Source organism: Alnus glutinosa, chromosome 6 (genome assembly GCF_958979055.1).
Source record: "Alnus glutinosa chromosome 6, dhAlnGlut1.1, whole genome shotgun sequence".
In the NCBI taxonomy this organism is placed as follows: domain Eukaryota; kingdom Viridiplantae; phylum Streptophyta; class Magnoliopsida; order Fagales; family Betulaceae; genus Alnus; species Alnus glutinosa.
Window position 1 is genome coordinate 24,106,672 of NC_084891.1, and position 19,075 is coordinate 24,125,746.

General features: G+C 36.0%; 2 protein-coding genes across 4 annotated transcripts; both read left to right on the forward strand.

Annotated features, from left to right (window-relative positions):
* Positions 1-271: 271 nt before the first annotated feature.
* Positions 272-10,885, forward strand: LOC133870492 (uncharacterized). Of its 2 annotated transcripts, XR_009900747.1 has the most exons (10): positions 272-554; positions 1,663-1,804; positions 1,917-2,008; positions 2,097-2,139; positions 2,270-2,326; positions 2,463-2,517; positions 6,574-6,653; positions 6,992-7,651; positions 9,834-10,046; positions 10,443-10,885. XR_009900747.1 is itself a non-coding variant. In XM_062307640.1 (9 exons), the coding sequence occupies exons 2-9, from the start codon at positions 1,670-1,672 to the stop codon at positions 9,963-9,965; spliced, it is 1,254 nt and encodes a 417-aa protein (XP_062163624.1). In that variant the 5' UTR covers positions 272-554; positions 1,663-1,669; the 3' UTR covers positions 9,966-10,337. The 2 variants fall into 2 exon arrangements, 1 of the variants encoding a protein (XP_062163624.1); XM_062307640.1 differs by lacking the exon at positions 10,443-10,885 and having other exon boundaries at positions 9,834-10,337.
* Positions 10,886-16,659: 5,774 nt separating this feature from the next.
* On the forward strand, positions 16,660-17,994 carry LOC133871151 (transcription factor bHLH30-like). Of its 2 annotated transcripts, none has more exons than XM_062308528.1 (3): positions 16,660-16,788; positions 16,908-17,127; positions 17,242-17,994. In XM_062308528.1, exons 2-3 carry the CDS (start codon positions 16,921-16,923, stop codon positions 17,740-17,742), a joined length of 708 nt encoding a protein of 235 aa, XP_062164512.1. In that variant the 5' UTR covers positions 16,660-16,788; positions 16,908-16,920; the 3' UTR covers positions 17,743-17,994. The 2 variants fall into 2 exon arrangements, with proteins under 2 accessions (XP_062164512.1, XP_062164513.1); XM_062308529.1 differs by having other exon boundaries at positions 16,914-17,127.
* The last annotated feature ends 1,081 nt before the right edge of the window (positions 17,995-19,075 follow it).

A 19,075-nucleotide genomic window follows, 5' to 3' on the forward strand; every position in this document is an offset into this window, starting at 1 on the left:
CACTTTGAAAAAAGAACCTACACCTCAATTCAACATTTTAGCTATCTATTTTCACATTTTAATTTAAAATATTATTTCTTTATTTACTTTTATTATTCCTAAAGAAAAGAGAGAATTTGATTGATTTTTTTATTAATATAAATTATATATGATTGAGTTATAGTGCTTAGTTATTTTGATTAGTCGTAGAGTTTTTATTATTATTATTATTTGTTATAAATAGAATTAAAAAAAAATTATCTAAATTAGAGTGCAAATTTGCTTAGGGGAATGTGAAGTGTGAACGCTCTAAACCAGAATGTGAAAAGCCAACCGGTCCATCACCGGGATACGCTAAGATTATTATGGGTTTAGCCGTGTCACCAACTTGAGTGCGGCACACGTACTGACACAACCACTCACGCACTGACGATGCACAGGAACTCATAAAAGCAACTGGCTGGGTTTCGTAAGACCCTAGCGCTTCGCTCTGCTAAATAGCTCATTGCTTCTTCTTCTTGGGTTTAACGTGCGTCCGGGCTGGTGGGTCTTTTCCTCTGTCTTCGCGGTAGATTGTAAGTCCCCACAGCCTCTGCCTTCCTTTGATCGAGTTCTGATTGTTTAACAGTTCCCTTTGTGATGGACATGTAATTTCTTTTATGGGTCCGAAACCTGCATTGTTTGGTCGCCCAGAGAAAGTAGGAAAAACAGAAAGAAAATCTAAGCTTTGAATCGTTTTTTTTTTTTTTTGCTCAGGACCTTAGGAGACAAAAACATTTGCTTAGTTGTTAACAGACTAGAATGACCCATTTGCATGTACAATAAATACATGATACATACAGACATATATCTGTTTTTTTCCCTTTGTTTTTCCTGGTAACCAAACGGAAGGTGAACCTGGGCTTCCATTTCTTTGGAGATTAGCACGTTTTTGTCTGTGGATGCATGTCATTTGGGTGAAACAAGAATGTCGCTTTTAATGGGTTGGTGAAAATTTTTCACATTTTTCTTTTACGAACATTTTCGCGTATGTGGGTTACTCGGTGTTTAAATATTTGGGCAATCAATCATTGTGGTACACAGTTAGCGTTCTTATTAAGGCATTGCTTTGTGATAATGAGTACAAGTTGATTCGAGGTCTTTGGTATGGCGCTAAGAGTTTTTACTTGCTAAGCTAGCTGGTACCTTAAGCTTCCGCCAGACATTACATGAAATTGAAAAGCGCTTATATCTGGCTCCCTTATGATATACATGCAATTTAATAAATTATGCCTCTTACTATGTGTTAAGATGTAGTCTAATCGGATAATTGGCTCAAGTAATAGAAGGTTACAGCTCAAAAATGGAAAGACAACATAATATAATATTAAGGCATCATCGTAGTAGTGGGTTTTTTTTTTTTATTATTTTTAAAAAAAAAAAAAAAAATTGTTGCTAAAAAGCAAAAACATTAACAAACTACCTCAAAGACAAAACACTCGAAACTACTTTCACCTTTATGACACATCAATTCATCAAAGCACTTTTTTAACAAACGAACCCAGTATAACCGTAAGGTTAAGAGGGAACAATGACATGTTCTGTTTAAATTTCTAATTGTATTATTTTACCATCAATGGCAAATAGTAATGCATGGGATGCTATCTGGTACTTGTTCTTGATATTAGACAGTCCATTTTGCAGGCAAACTATGAAACGCAAACATCTTAGAAGTGGAATAAGCCAGATTAGCAAGAAAGGTGTGGAGGAGGATGCAGCTACTCGAGTCACTCGGGGGGATTTGATATGGGTCAGACTCAATGGTGGCTCATGGTGGCCTGCACAGGTATTCGAAATTCTATGCATTCTAGTTTCATTTGGTCTTCACAAATGGTACCTATTGATATTACCAGAATATATTTGATGTTTATTTGTTTATGTACTCAATTCTGTGGTAGGTTGCTGATGAGAACACTGTGAATGGGAGCATTAAACCCAGAAATAAATCAGCGGGTGAAGTTCTTGTTAGGCTCTATGGAAGCTATAAATAGTCAGTGATTTGACCTTGTTTGACTTTTTTGTTTTTCCACCCGTTCGCACCTTTCTGTTGATTAACATGTCTGGCATCTATCTCACAGCTTGTATGTGGATCCTGTAAAATGTCATTCTGAGTTTGAGTTAGTAAGTGTTTAATGTAGATTACGTAAATTTTGATGCTTCCTTCTATGGACGTCAAGTATATTTGTTTTCGTCACATTTCAATTATTATTCTTTACATGTGCCTGATATTCTGAATCTTTAAACTCTTCAGATACTCCAGCAGAATAATGGTTGCCGTCGTAAAATTTTTGAGAAAGCACTGGAGCAGGTAACCTTTTCTTTTACCCTTTTTGGGCAACGTATAAGAGGTTTATCAGTGTGGTAAAGCTGCTCCTCTTGGGTGGTGAATGATGTTAGATGCTTGTAATTTATGGTTTTTCCCTATCATTTGGATATGGCTGTAGGATTGTCCCCGCTCAAAATATGGTATATCAAAGAGACGAGGAGCCAAATCTAAGGGTGAGCCAATTTTCTTGTGGTCATGTTCATTGTTTTCCCACCTGGCAGTCTGTACTATGTATGGCATTATATGCATGAGTTGGACATGAATCCTTCGAGCCTTGGGCATTTTATAAAAGACTAAAATAATTTGTAGTTTACATAAAATAAAATTTAAAAAAAAAAAGAAAAAAAAAGAAAAAAAAAAAAAAAAAGAAAGAAAGAAAGAAAGAAGAGGTAAAAAAGAGCATTATAGCTGAGAGCAAGGTCTGTAGTATTTATGTTGATTTTATGTCAATTTCAATGAACATACAAAACAGAATTGTCAGACCTCTGAAAAGGGGAAATGCACTACTTACCTACATACGTTGTGGAAAGATAATTAGTATATCAAGAGTTGCAGTTCTACTTTATTTATTGGAGAGATGTGGTTTTGGGGAGAGATGGCGAGGCTGGATTGCTCATTGTATTTCAATTGTTTTTTTTTTTTTTTTTTGATAAGTAGATTTTATTGAAAAGAAAGCGTAAGGCGCCCCTACGTGCACAAGAAGTATACACAAGAGAACCACAGCTGACCCAAAAAAACCCAATCAAAACCCAGCAAACAGCCCCCAAGACTAAACCTAGAAACAAATAAACAACCAAAAGATTACCCACAAAAGAACCCAAACAGCACCCACAAGGCCAATAGGTGCCCCTACGACCTATTGGCCTTGTCACTCCTACACCTCGAAGAAGCTTTGATGTCTCTGTATCTTACGAAACTTTGCAGATTCCGAAGCTCCCTCTTACTCTTGCGTTTCTTGCTCTCAATCATCTCGCCCCAAATCTCTCGATGCTTCTGTCTCTGTTGTTTAGTCACCAATGGATACATCTCGAAGATCTTCCCCTAGAGCCCTGCCTCGATTCTCCAACAATCATTCTCCCAATTCTGATCGCAAACAATAGCTTGATCCTTCTTCTCTAGAAGCTTTGATACCTGTTTGCTTCTCTATCATTATCAATGGGTTGCCTTTAGGGTTTTTTAGTAGCTCATAAGGTCTACAACAAGGGGATCATTTGTCTCTACTACTGTTTGTGTTGGTGATGGAGGCCTTAAGTTGGGTGATATCTGCTAGGGTGGAAAGTGGGCGACTCTCTAGGTTCTCAGTGGGATCGAGATCTCAAGAGGTTATGATGGTGTCTCATTTATTATTGGACAGAAATTTCCTACAAACTGGTTTGTAAGAAATTTCTTACAACCTGCATATAAAAATGACACATGTCCCTTAATCATGCGAGAATCACATGTTTTTTAATTAATGCTATTAAAAAAGCTTATAAGAAACACATGCTATTAAAATAACATATGATTCTCACATGCCAAATGACATATGTCATTTTTATATGTGGGTTGTAGGAAATTTCCTACAAACTAGTTTGTAGGAGATTTCTGTCCTTTATTATTCGCATATGATACATTGATTTTTTGTGACCTTAAGGTTGACCAATTTCAAGATTTGAGATGTTTGCTGCAATGTTTTTGAAGCAGTTTCAGGACTGAAAATCAATTTGTCTAAATCTGAGATTGTTCCTATATGTGAGGTAGGGGATGCGGGGGAGTTGGCTAGCATTCTTGCGTGTGGTGTGGCTTCGCTTCTTATAAAGTATTTGGGTCTTCCGTTGGGTGCTAAGTATAATGATTCTCATATTTGGAATAGCATTATTGAGAAAATGGAAAATAGATTAGCGGGGTGGAAGAGATTGTATTTATCTAAGGGTGGGATGTTAACTTTGATTAATAGTACTCTTTCAAGTTTACCTATATATTTTTTGTCTCTCTTCCTTATCCCAGTGAGAGTGGCTAATCGTTTGGAAAAACTTAAGAGGGATTTCCTTTGGGGTGGTATTGGAGATGAGTTTAAATTTCATTTGGTGAATTGGTCTATGATTTGTTTATCGGAGGTTTGGGGAGGTTAGGAGTGAGAAATATGATTCGGTTTAATAGAGCTTTGATGGGTAAATGGCTATGGAGGTTTGCTATGGAAAGGGATGCTATTTGGAGAAGGTGGTGGCTATTAAATATAGGAGTATGAGGGGTGGTTGGTGCTCTAAGGAGGTTGGGGGTTTGGAGTAGGAGTATGGAAATGTATTAGGAGGAGATGGGATGCTTTTGCATCTCATGTGAGATATGAGGTCGGGGATGGGTCTCAAGTCTTATTTTGGCATGATGTGGTGTGGGGAGTTACCTTTGAAGAGTCTTTTTCTAGAACTGTTTCTTATTGCATGTGGCAAGGATACATGGGTAGAGGAGAATATGCAGAGGCAAAATGGCACATTTCTATGGAATATTTTGTTTACTCGACATGTTCATAATTGGGAGGTGGAAGTGGTTACTAGATTTTTTGATATGTTGTATTCTCTTAAAGTAAAGTGTGAAGGAGATGATAAAATTTATTGGATTCCAGTGCGTAGAAAATCCTTTGAAGTTAAGTCTTAGTATAAGGTTTTATCTAGTCCTATATAGTCTTTTTTTCCGTGGAAAAGTATTTGGGAAGTTAAGGTTCCCCTGAGAGTGGCTTTCTTTGTTTGGACGGCGACTTTAGGGAAAATTCTAACTTTGGATAATTTACGAAAGAGGAATATTATTGTGATGGAGTGGTGCTATATGTGTAAGACTTCTGGAGAGTCCATTGATAATTTATTCTTGCATTGTATGGTTGCTACAGAATGGTGGAGTACGATCTTAAGGATGTTTGGTGTTGTGTGGGTAATGCCGCGATCGGTGAAAAAGAGATGTTGGGAGTTGGAGGAGGCCAAAGGGTAACGTTGATGCCGATTTGGCGTATGGCTCCGTTGTGTTTGATGTGGTGTATATGAAGAGATCGGAATACACGCAGTTTTGAAGATTGTGAGATTGGCTTGATTAACTTGAAAAAGTTGGTGATACAAACCATGTTTATGTAGAGAGTGAAGATACAGTCTATGTCTGAGTATTCTTATTCTGATTTTCTAGATATATGCTCTCTTTTCTCTTTGAATTAGGGGTATCATGTATACATTCTATGTACTATAGGTTTGCGCCTCTCTGCGCTTTTTGAAATATACTTTACTTAAAAAAAAAAAAATGCTTAATTAATTTCTGATTTCCGAAACTCACATGAAACTCTAAACGATTATTTTCAAGCATGCCAATTTTGATATAAAATGTGCATTTTTGTATTGTCATGAAATGCTTTGTGATTTAATGTTATGATATCAAAATGCAATATACATCATCTATCACTAAAACCATTGAGTTACTGTTGAATCTGGAAGAAAAAGAGAACAATAGTAGATGAATAATAGTTGCTTGTAATCTATGATTGCATATTGGCCGCTCCTCTTGGGGGAGTGTGGCGATCAAAGACACCCAAAAAATTTGCCATGTGTATAGAGTAGATGAATAAATATTCTCCCATTATTTGGTGTAGAATAGTTCATTAGATTCCTAAACCGATCACTGAATTTTTTTTTTTGGTTTTAACTAAATAAGTACCATACTGCACTGAATCAACACACTGGTCACAACTGATCAGTTTGAATCGGTTCGGCCGATTTTTTCTGTTTGTTTGGTATCATGAACACCTCGTGCTTTAGGGTTTTTCCACATATACAAACTTGAATAAAGATATGTTTTCGGCTTTCACGATCTTCTTGCTCTTTTTTTCTTTTTCTAGTTAGGTGTTTCTTTTTTATATATATTCTGTGTACTTGGGTCATGCCCTTATGCTTTTTAATGAAATTCGATTTACTTAAAAAAGAATATATATTTTCTGCATGGTTTCTATGAAACCAAGCTATGGCACATGCATACAGAGGTTTGGTCCCATCCCATGTAAGGGATTACCATGATCCAACAATTAGTGTTTGTGTTGGAAGATGAGGCTTATATCCATGTATGGATATTGTATGTTATAACGTGCGTTGTTGCTGTCATTTGGTATTCAACATACACAATACTATATAAGTTGGAGACTATTGAAAAAGAAAAAATGTGTCCTTTTCATTCCAATTAAAGATTCTTATACTGGTCAAAATATTTTTATTTTTGGACAGAAAATGTAGGAATTGACGCAACTAGAGATAAGTCCAATCAAAATCAAGTCAAGGATCAGGATATAGAAGCCTCAAATTATGTAAGTCTAGTTTTGATCTCAAAGCATCCTATATCTTAAACTGCTGATGCTTGTTATCACGTTGGCTGGCTTTGAAGACTATTTATATTCCATTGGTTGGGAAATATCCGGCTACAAGTATTAGGATAACTGAAGGCTTGTAATAATGCCAATAGTTCCCAGTACAGTGTTTCTGAAAAAGAGAAAGATGCAACGTAGAGCCAAGGAGATTAACTTGTTGGAGTACTGAAGCTTCTGTGAGCTTGTTGCTGCTTTATTTGCCTGCCTTCTATCCTGGTCTTGTGTTTTGGACTTGCATTACTTATGAATTTGATATTTGAATACCAATTTGGTGTTAGGTAAGGGTTTCTCCAAGAGGGCATCCTCCAACAATTACTCCAAAAGTGAAGGTGAAGAATGGAAGTTCCAGAAAAGCTGAGGAAGCAAAAAATGAGGCCTCTAAGCAAGATGGGATGAAAAAGAATCTTAAACCAAATAGCTCAAGCTCTGAGGAGAGGGCAGCAGAAAATATAACCTCTAAACAAGATAGGAGGTTGCAAAGGAATCTCAAACAGTGTAGGTCAAGTGGTGCGGAAAAAACCTCTAAGCAAAATGTGGTGCAGAATAAACTCAAGCTAGATAGCCCAAGCGTTCGGCCAACCAGTCGAAGGGCCAAGAAGGAGGCAAGAATTAAAATCTCTATGCAAGGAGCACGGCAGAGTCTCAAGCGAAAGAGCCCAAGTAGTGATGAACAACTAGATAACAAAGCCCATGAGCTAGATGATATGCAGAAGAAACTCAAGCCAAATAGCAGCAAAAACTTTAAGCAAGTTGAGGTGCAGAATAATCTCAAGACAGAGCATGCGGGCACTGAGAAAGGGAAGAAATGCAAAATTCCTGATCAAGATGTGCAGAAAAAATCTAAGCCAAATAACCAAAGCACTGAGGAGGATGCAAAAATTAGAACCCGCAAGGAAGATGAGGTGCTGAAGAAAAACAAGTTAAATAGCCCAAGCTCTGTAAGTATACCTGACTTCCTTTTCCCCATTTTTGGAGAAGCTTTTACTTATTCTCATATATAAATTTGGAAAATGTTTCATAGACTCCCTGAAATTAGGGTTAATTTAAGTGGCTTCTAGAAGTTTCAAAAGAGAGATTTAGACCTCTACGATAGACGTAATTTAAGAAGAGTGCGGGTTACTACAAGTTTCTTTAAAAACTGGCATGGCAATTCTTAATTGGTGAAAAATGATTAAGCAAAAAATTTAACTTATCAATTTAATAAGTTTGTGGCTTCTTTGTTTACCTATTTCTTCAATTGTGAACTGCCATGCCAATTTGTTGAGAAATGCTAGGGGTACTTAAAGTTTTACTAAGAGAACCTTATAAACTGATGTGGCATTTCTTTAATTGAAAAACTCATTTAAACCTCCCACGTCATTCCTCTCTTCTTCTTTTTTCTTTTTTTTTTTAAAAAAAATAAAAAATAATAATTATCTACACTTGTTCTTTCTCGGTTTCTCCAACGCATACAGCTCTCTGTGTGCTTTTCATCTTCCTGCTTCATCTTCATGTTTATCTTCATGTTCATCTTCCATAAACTAACATGCTACGGGTCAATTTCTCTCCCTCTCCAAAAGATTTAGAAAAAAAAAAAAAACTGCTTCTTCTGTCCCTGGTCTTCTCTCTCCAAAAAAACTGCTTCTTCTCTCCAAAAGATTTAGAAAATAAAAAAAAATAAAAAAAAAAAAAAAAAAAAAAAACAGAGAGGCCAATAGCAGATGATGCTATTATTATCACATATCAAAGATGACTATTTCTTGCATGTACTGCAAACAATTCTCAACTTTTTTTTTTTTTTTTTTGATGAATTAAAACTTTCATAAAACCAAACTCAGCAATTTACAACATTCATGAAAAAACTGGAACTAAAATTCTCAACAAGAGAATAAACAACAGCCACCAGCCCACTACTACAAACAGCAACAGGAACCAACACAAACAAGCAACAAAAAATCAAGTCTGCAGACAACAAAGGACAGCACAAGCTGTGCCTCAAAACAAACAAAATACAAGTCTGCAGACAAAAGAGGACAAAACAAACTGATCCTCAAATCAAACGCCAACTACAAGCAAGATTTTTTTTCTAATTCTTTTGGAGAGAAGAAGCAGTTTTTTTTGGAGAGAGAAGACCAGGGACAGAAGAAACAGTTTTTTTTTTTTTCTAAATTTTTTGGAGAGGGAGAGAGACTGACCTGTAGCATGTTAGTTTATGGAAGATGAACATGAAGATAAACATGAAGATGAAGTAGGAAGATGAACAGATTTTTCAGGAAGATGAAGTAGGAAGATGAAAAGCACAAAGAGAGCTGTGTACGTTGGAGAAACCGAGAAAGAACAAAGACAGCTAATTATTTTTTATTTTTTTTAAAAAAAGTAGAAGAGAGGAATGACGTGGGAGGTTTAAATGAGTTTTTAAATTAAAGAAATGCCACGTCAGACTGCCACATCAGTTTGTAAGGTTCTCTTGGTAAAACTTTAAGTACCCCTAGCATTTCTCCAATTTGTTAGAAGATTGTAGTAATAACTATTGTAACCGAAGTATTTCCATTTGAGAAACACTTCCTTTGTCAGGTTGTCCATCCACTTAGGAAATGAAAACCACGTTTTTTGGGTCCCACCTCGTGTCGTAGTTTCCTGTAAAAAATTAATAAAAATCATAAATAGAAAATTAAAAACAATAAAAAAAAAAAACTAAAAAAAAAATGTTTTTGTGAGGAACTGTGAGAAGGGATGGGTTAGTTTATAGTTTTTTTTTTTTTTTTTTTTTTTTTTTTTTTTTTTTTTTTATCAATTTTTGGAAACATGTTTTTTTTTTTTTACTTTTGTATGATTATTATTCTTTCTGGCGGAAAAGTACAGGCAACATGATGGTATAGCCTGGTTGGATCCAAAAACGCTCTTGCCTCAAGTGGCCTTAGTCTCATCTTTGAAAACTTTGGGACTGTAGTTAAATCAATCCTAACTTCAGGGAATGTATGGTACATTGTCCCTATAAATTTATATAAAGTTGGCAATGAGCTTTAACTCAAATAAAACCTGTCATGGAGGGTGAGATTACAGGTTCAAGACTCATCATGTGCATATGTAAATTAATAATAAAAAATGTTAATTTGTAAAAAATTGCATCGTTGCTCTCAGGAAACAACTTTATTTGGAAAGTCCCAAGAACTTAGTGCCCGAAGAACGAAAGTGATGCAAAGTCTTGGTCTGATTGCTCCTTCTGGGTCACCATTCCACAAAAATGGAAACTTTTGTCTGAGTTTGTGCTAATTGTTGGTACTGAGCCATTATTATTCTGCAAATTAGTTCTCTTGTATTGTACAGTTTAAAACTGTACAATGTCATCCCCAGGTAATTTTCTTTGCATAATATGCAAGCTTTTCATGTGAGGTTTACTGTGGTGATGTTAGGCTTTTGTGTTAAAAGCATCGCAAAACTGGTGTTTGGTTCAAAATTCTCTGAACTCGAGACATGTATTTGGTTTACTTTTTTGTGTTAGAACTTCAGAAAGATAACATTTTGATTAGAAAATGATGCTTCACTAGTTCTTTAATTTCTGAGGTTCTTGTTATATGGTATCATATTCAAACCAACCTTTAAACCAAGCATTCACTCACCCTTAAAGCTTTATCTTTGGTTTATAGTAGTAGCTTTCTTTCCTCTGATATATATATATATATATACTGGAAGAACACGTACTACAACATATGATTTGGTTGACTGGTGTGTTTTCCTTGATATTTTCAGAGAATGCCAATTAATAAGACTGGTATCCCCAGAGATTGCTATACCAACATTTATGATCGTGATGATCATTATGATCAAGATTACATTGAGATTTCTGTGGGGGGTCTCTAAGTTTTTAGATCATGTAAAGTTATTGTTACATTCGTGTGAAGCCTTGAAGAAGGGCATCTTGGAAATGAGATGGATAGTATTTATTTCATGGTCAATATTTAAAGTTTGTACATTTAACCGTGTACGTGATGTCACATTACTTAATTGTTTCAAGAAAAAAAAAGTGCCAACATTGATATCTTGTACACCGTTAGATTAGATGCACAAATTTTAAATCTTGACTATGAAATCGATACAATCCATTTCAAATAAAATGGAGAGATCCTATTCCGGCTTGTAATATTTTTCTATTGACTAATGTTGCTGTTTACATGACGTATTTTAAGTGGGCTTTTATTTTTTATTTTTTGAAAGTACTCGACATGAGACGTCACGTAAAATACGTTACGTCAGTCAATGTAAAATAGAAACTCTTTCTTTGTTCTTTTGCTCTTTCCCTAGTGAAATGTAGATTGAGGAGTGATTATGGTGTAAATCAAAATTAACAATAAAACGGAAAAGGCAATACAGATATAACAACAAACAGTAAGTAATGACCTACTGGTTTAAAAAAGGATTCGGACGATTCGGTTAAAAGCTTCAAGCGGTGAAAACAAAAAGCCTCTTAATTGTGGTTATTAGAAGAAAAATATTGCAGAAAACAGGTCAGGATCTGTCCACGAACAACCAAAGAAAGCATTGCTTGTACACAAAGTGGCACACAGGCGCAGCTTTAGGACAGACAATCAGAGACAATCCGTAAGATTTGACACTATTGAATGAGATTTCCTTTAAAGGGCACCTTCGTTCTACTCGTTACTCCAACCCCTTTGTCTCATCTTTTCCCTTCCAAAATTCCATTGCTTTCTCATCTTTGAAATCTGACTTACGGAAAAGGAGTAAAGGTCCACTTTTTAATTGGTCCCGTACCAAGAGCGGGGACACGAACAAAAATTAAAAAACAAAAAAAAAAAGGGTACTCCTAGAATAAAGAATTCTACAAAAGTAATATTACATCATTCCCTTTGTTCCTCTCTTATATCTCTCAAATCCTATGTGGCGTAATTCCCAAAACATTTGGTGTATGCGTGAGAATTGGTTCTTTGGTTCTTTGGTCGTGGGTGGGCAAGGTGATGTATGACATTACTGTTGCACAAAAGTTATATGGTTGTCTATAAATATATATGATCGAGTTTATAGTGATTTTAAACACATCAAACGGTCCAAAATCATTCGATCCAATGGGCGTAGTTCCTATTTTCTTATATATACCTATTTTATTATCGTCTGTTCATAAGGATACATCATTTTTTGGGACCAGATTTTGGACACTAGCAACTCTCATATCTTATTGTTATATATATGCTTGTGAAGCTTTTAATTTGCCCTTTTGTTGAGGTGGCCACCTGAATGCAGGGAGAAGGGGCTAGCTATATCGATCAGCTATATATACGTCAATTGGTGAGAGATCGAGCTCATCACGTGGAAGCAAAGCAACAAGCTCAAAGCCAAGAGGTAGCCATGGAAATTAAAATGAAACAAAAAAAAGGGCTAGCTTTGAGGTCCCCCTAGCTCTACCTCTCTGAACTGATCATCTGCTCTTCTTGTCTGGTCCACTGGCCACTGCCATCAGATGTTGATCTCACCTTCCTACTGTTTTTTCTACCTTTTGTGGGGTTCACCCAACATGATCACATGCATGTTCTACAGAGACCTGTTCCTTTTTCATTCTTTTGGTCTTTTGTAATTCTCTGCCGTTTACACTACTCTTGATTTTACACTTCAACGGTTGTCGCCCATGTAGCTTTAGACGTACATGCTTTGCTTCTCCTTAATGACTGTTCTAGCTACGTACAGCTAGCTGAAAGAAGAAAATTTCAAAAGGTTTTACTGCATGCATGCCAAGAACAAAGTGACAAAGATAACAACAATTTAACACGGACAGTCGACACAGACACAAATTCAGGCTTTTCTGTCTAAAATATATAGTGTTTTTTTTTTTTTTTTTTTTTTTTTTTTTTTTTTTTTTTTTAATAATCCAGGTATGTATCATAGTTACACCTATGAGTCAAGCAATATTTCGGGCTAGCCTACAAGAATTAGTAGTACCGAGCATAAAGGCCAAGTCAGAATCTACCAAGTTAATCATTGGCCCAATACTTCACGCCACTTAAGATAGTAAGCATTGATCAATCCCGGACTTCGCCCGAGTGGCTGGCCCCAAAAGAAGGTAGTACTACGTACCCTTAGGTTTTAAACCTGGGATCAGATAAATAATACACCCTACTGTTCTAGGCACTCTACCATCATGCCACTCCTTGAAATAAAACCGAAATTCTGTCAAATTATGACCTTTTTTAATAGTGCAGATTTGTAGTATCAGCTCCGCAATAAGCAGACACAATCTTGACTTAATTTGATTCAACCTTTTTTTTCCTTTTTTTTTTTGGTTGGGTGATGGAATATTACTCACGCACCATATATAAAAGATATCATTTTTTATTTACATGTGCATGACACGTGTGATCCATCATCACTGATGATATTTTTAATCCCCTGAATATTCCTAAGATGCAATATATTACAGATTTGTGGTCAAGTGGTCAACAACTGATTATCCTTTCTAAACCAAAATGATTAGATGAACATGTGACTAAAGAAATTCTCGTTAACAACGATAAAGGCCGCCGAGCTGATCTAATATTCAAACTCACAACAAAGATTTAAAAAAAAAAAAAAAAAAAAAAAAAAAAAAAAAAAAAAGAAGAGAAATTATTAATTAATGGTCTAACTTCTTGATCGGGATGATGAAATGGGAAAATGGACGTCGGAGATGGGTTCCCTTAATAATTTTTTTCTTGTTTTTTTTTTTGGATGTAAATTGTGAAAAAAATTGGCTCAATTTGCTCTTTTCTTTACTCTTACGTACTTTGACATGACTTTTAACACACATTTTCATTCGAAAATTGTTGCATATAAATCTCTATACATTTAAATTTTAAATTCATTATTAATTTTAGCACGCGTGGGTTCTATAAATCTAATTATAAATTTGAAAATAAAATATGTAAAAAATATGTAAAAAAAAAAATATTTATATCATTTCTTTTTTTATTCTCATATTCTTTGACGTGGTTTTAATACACACTCTCACTTTTATGCTTTCGCGCGTTCTCACAATTTGGCATAATTACGTACTGTTGAAATATGTCTAACATTTCCGAGAAAGAAAAACAATGGGCATAAACAATTTTCAACATCTAATGGCCAAAAGAGGTTGTCGGCTCATGATCGGTGCTGTCTCTTTTGATTCCCTAACAAAAGCTGTCGACGCCGCCGTAAGTAATAGTGATTTGGCCTTGAAAACGACTGTGCCACGTTTCGCTTTTTCACACCCCCACTTCTTTTCTGTCTCGATGGAATAAGCAAGCACTCACGTCCCACTAGCACTAGTTTTTGGGTAACTAATCATACTCAACCTACCCAATTGCTTTTCTGGTTGAGAAATGCAATATACTATCATTTTTATTTTTATTATTATTTTATAATGTTGATGCAATAATTCAATTGATATATATATATATATAATGACTATTTTAAAGTGAGTTATAACTCTTACATCAACATTATGAAATAATTATATAATAAAATTATAACTATTAACATTTCTCTTCCGTAAATATCGTACAGACTGGCAACGTTAAATACAATTCAGGTTATGACATCAAATTAGTTGGTTTTGGTTTAGGACAATCATAATCAAGCTTATTATAAATGAGAGATTATAGATGGATTGATCTTAACCCTATAAATTATGAATAATAATTCGACTTGTTTTGAATTGATCTATTTTCATAGTGTGTGATTTATTTGATATGTATGATAAAATTACATTAGTATTAGATATAATTAAGGATCTTCTCAATTTCAACTTAGATCGAGATGAACTATTTTATAATTAATATTAGATTTTGATGTATTTAATGGTATTGGTGACGTTGCAACATATACATTATTAAATTTGTAAAATTTAATATTGACCATGAATTTTTTCATTTCAAGTTAAATGGAGAGGGTCCTGTTTTGTGACCTTGATCTTATGTATGAGCTAGATCTTAGAATTTAATAAAAAAATATACCTAGAGATTAATGTTTGTGCTGTAATTAAGTATTTATTTGGATTTCATATGAATATGATAGTTTAGTTAATATTATATTATTAAAACAATTTTTGTGGAATTTATTCAAACATAATTCTTTTATTTGCTAATACAATATGCAATTCATGTAAATCACGTCTATTTCAGGTCAAATATTGACACCAACTCAATGCCATGTATTTATTAAGCAGGATAAAATGAGTCTCGCTCATGTTAATCTAATTTGACTTTTTTTTTTAAAAGGTAAATATATCGTAATCCTCTGAGTCGTTCATAAGGGGTATCTCAATCGGCTGGAGACCATACCTCATGAAGCGGAGATCACTAGCTAGTTCGAATCTCACATCTCCCCTCTTGTGTAGACATGTCTAAAAAAAAAAAAAAACCTCTCTGAGTCGAAGCGCTGTTTGAAAATGATCTATTGACTTTTTAAAAATGAGTTTTAACTCCTTCAGCTTTTCGCGAATTTGAAACGAGTCATTTCGTTACCTTTCCGTCCATTTTCGCAACTTCTATTAGTGTCACGTTAGTCTTTTTGCCACATCACCTTAAAATATTATTTTTTTTAATAATTTTACTTAAAAATTAAAAAAAATTAAAAAAAAAAAAAAAAAGAGGTGGCATCGGCCACCTTTGAGGGTGGGTCGCATGCCACCCCTTAGGGCCTGGGGGTGGCCTGAAAGCCACCCCTAGGGACAAGGGGGTGGCGCGCGGCCACCTCCTCCCCGAATGGCTACCACTCCAACCCTTTTTTTTTTTTTTTTTCTTTTTTATATATATTTTTTTAAAAAATAATAATATTTTAAGGTGATGTAGCAAAAATGTTGTCGTGACACTAACGAAAGTTACGAAAATGGACGAAAAAGTGACGGAATGACTCATTTCAAATTCGCGAAAAATTGAAAGAATTAAAAATCATTTTTAAAAGGTAAGGAACCATTTTAAAATCGCGCCCATACTCAGAGAATTATGAAACATTTACCCTTTATTAAATGGCTATCACAGGTTATGTTGTGCTACATGAAAAAACACCGTAACTTCTTTATTTCATCTTTGATCCCTTTGTCTATGAAACACCAAACGTGAAGATTTGTCATTGGTATATCAATTGTTTTCATTCCGCTAGATAGGTTAAATGAAGAGAGTTTATTTGATAGCTCCGATTAAAGTTTTTATAATGGTATATATATCATACGCATTGTCATATCACTTAAAATTTTAAACGACGTTATACTATGTACAACATTAAATATAACAAAACAAAATTTTAATAACTTCACTTGAATTAGAGAGGGCCCTTATTCTATTAAGAGTAATGTTATATGACACACCATTGTCACATTATGCTAGCGTGTCATTTTCAATCTATTATTAATGATTTTTTTTTTTAATAAATAAAGATTGATTTAAGGTTAGATTGACAAGGTCACATAAGCATAGTAGAATAGTAGTGTGATGAAAAATGTTATTTGTACTTCATGTGTACAATAGGAGTACAACACCCCCTCACATAGAATAGACCCCACACATTGGGACCCATTTCCCTCAAACTATTCCCATTTCTCTCTGTTGGCATTTACCAAATCCTTTTAAAATGCATACACGGTGAAACTTTTGGAAAGAAAGAAGTATCAACATAAGTTGTGCCTCCACATTCTGATCACATATTCAGTTTTTACCTCGAGTTAAAAACGGCAACAGTTCTTAAAAAAAAAAAGAAAAGAAAAGAAAAGAAAGTGAAGGCCTAACTAAACAAAACTAAATTTTTCGTCAATGTCAATCAAACCAGGCGAACGTACGGTGTGTCATGGACTAGTGAGCTTTCACTTAAACTGTTAAGGTTAACCCTCCTAGTCCCACCTCGGTTAACGTTTCACCTTTTTAACAGTCAGAGGTAAAAAAAAAAAAAAAGGTACCACTGTCTCTCTTTTTATACTCTTACGGTCTTTACCATTACAGTTAAACCTGATCTTGCATTTTTCATTTTTCAGTTCCCTCGACGACTCGTCTCATCCTCTTTAATTAGTTCCTCTCGCTTGTGTCTGTGCCAGCCGCCTGGTGCTCTTTCAAAAAACGACGTCGGATTCTTCGCAGAGGTAAATCTTCGTTCCAGTACTTTCAATAAAACCATAAACTCCAGGTCTATGTTATGTTTATACAGTTTATTGTTATTGTTAACGTTGTTTAATTTCTTGCTTCTTTTCAATTCGCCTAGAAACAGGAAAGATATGCTTCCTTCTCAAGGCTACTGTGTGTGGGAGTGCCAAAAGAGTGAACGTGTTCAAGAACCGAGCTCGGCGGTCAATTTGATGGACGGTGGGGATTCTATGATGAGCTCGGCGTCAAGGAGCCACAAGGACGCAGAGAGGAGACGCAGGCAGCGAATCAACGCCCACCTCTCCACCCTCCGCACCCTCCTACCTAACGCTGCTAAGGTCTGTATATTCAAGTTCTCTTTGCAGTTTGCATCCCTTAACTCGTTATTTAGATCGAAACGCCGGGGTATTTTAGGTAATTTGGGGACTTGCTTTGCTTGTGTCTTGGAACAGACGGATAAGGCTACGTTGCTAGCGCAGGTGGTCGAGCACGTGAAGGAGCTGAGGAAGAAGGCGGATGACGTGGCGCGTCAGGATGGCGACGCGTGTGGTGCGGCATCGGTGGGGGGGCTATTCCCGGGCGAGTCTGACGAGGCCACTCTGAGTTACTGTGAGGTTGGAGAGAAGGAAATGAAAGCGACTCTGTGCTGCGAGGACCGGCCCGGTTTGAACCTGGACTTGGCTCGGGCGATTCGGTCGGTGCGGGCCAGAGCGGTGCGGGCGGAGATGATGACGGTGGGTGGGCGGACCAAGAGTGTGGTGGCGGTGAAATGGGCTGCGAGTGGTGCGGGTGGAGAGGAGGAGATTGCGGGCTTGGAGCGGGCGTTGAAGGCTGTGGTGGAGAATCGGGCTTCGGGGTCTGGGCTGGGCCGGGCGGTGTCGGGGAACAAACGGACTCGGTTTTATGGTTCGTTTGATGAGGGGGACAATGCATTTTTGCTATCTGGCCTTTGATCATTTCCTTTTGAGTTTGGATAATATAATGTAAATGGGTGTTGGGGTTGGAAGAGAGAGAGAGAGAGAGAGAGAGAGACTGAAAAAAAAAAAAAAAAAAAAAAAATATAAAGGAAAGAAAGAAAAAATAAAAACAATGAATATTTGGTCATGTATTGCTATAGAAGAACGTAAACTATGTGGAATGACTTTCTACCCAAAGAGAAGAAGCGCTTGCTCATGATTTTCTACCCAGAGATGAATCTTCTTTAACACACGTCTTTCTTTTCTTTTCTTTTCTTTTCTTGGATTGGTTTCCAGAGTCCAAGCTCCGGTGTGTTACATGTTTGTAGTTATGTTCATTGTTATTTAACAGGCCGTCGTACAATTAAAATTTCGTAATAATATAACTAAAATAATGTGATAGTTAAAATTATTATTTAAATCAAAATAACTTGTAAAAAAAATATTATTGTCACATTATTTTAGTTATATAATAATCTATTAAATAGTATTACTTTCGTACAATTTTTGAAAGTGAGTAGCTAAATTTACGAGAGATAAACGCTCTGTTCTCTCTCCTCATTTCTGAAATCTCCCCTTTACTTACCGACATGAAAGGGAAGCCACCCCTTTTCCTTTGCCTTTTGCCTCTTCTAAGGCCCTCTACCTAATCATCATTCCCCCTTCCGTTAGCTTCCTTTTCATTCATCCATGTTCATTTCAGTTTCTATGGCCGTTGGAGATAAGCCATAAACTCTAGATACCTATCCACTTTTCTCATCCTTTTAGTGTTTTTATGTTTATTGTCTCCACACATAAGCTGTTTCTGATCATTCTCTCCATTCTCCACCGAATTCTCTGTACTTTTTGGCAATGGGTTATAATTAAAATTTTCGGATCTAGATCTACGCTCCTCTATCAACTTTTACAAGACACGCCCCTCACCAACGGGTTCTCCAGCGTCTCCTGCTTCCACTAATGGTCGTCGTTCGCTCCACTGCCATCTTCTCGCTAGAGCATGGCAGCTCTGTCCGCTCCCCCCGCCTTCCTTCACTTCGGCCATCAACGAATTCAAGCTCCCACTCTTTCGTCTGAACCTCTGCTGTTTATGTTATTATTTTTGTAATATCTACTTTTTCTTTGGGATTATTTGTTCCTTCCACTTGTTCACCCTTATCACTGTGTTTGGAGCCTTAGGGTTATGTATCAACACCAAACTACCTTAATTGGTGGCCCAGATTTTTGACATTCATGTTACGAATCTTTAGGCCCGCATCTTCGAAAGCATTGCATCCGCATACTTTATTTCCTAATTTAATTTATGACTGTACAAGCTTTGTTATTATGTTTT

Coding starts and splice junctions, on each gene's coding strand:
- LOC133871151 (XM_062308528.1), top strand. CDS start 16,921: ATGCTTCCTTCTCAAGGCTACTGTGTGTGGGAGTGCCAAAAGAGTGAA. Junction 17,128..17,241: donor TCCTACCTAACGCTGCTAAG/GTCTGTATATTC, acceptor GTCTTGGAACAG/ACGGATAAGGCTACGTTGCT.
- LOC133870492 (XM_062307640.1), top strand. CDS start 1,670: ATGAAACGCAAACATCTTAGAAGTGGAATAAGCCAGATTAGCAAGAAA. Junction 1,805..1,916: donor GCTCATGGTGGCCTGCACAG/GTATTCGAAATT, acceptor ATTCTGTGGTAG/GTTGCTGATGAGAACACTGT. Junction 2,518..6,573: donor ACGAGGAGCCAAATCTAAGG/GTGAGCCAATTT, acceptor ATTTTTGGACAG/AAAATGTAGGAATTGACGCA.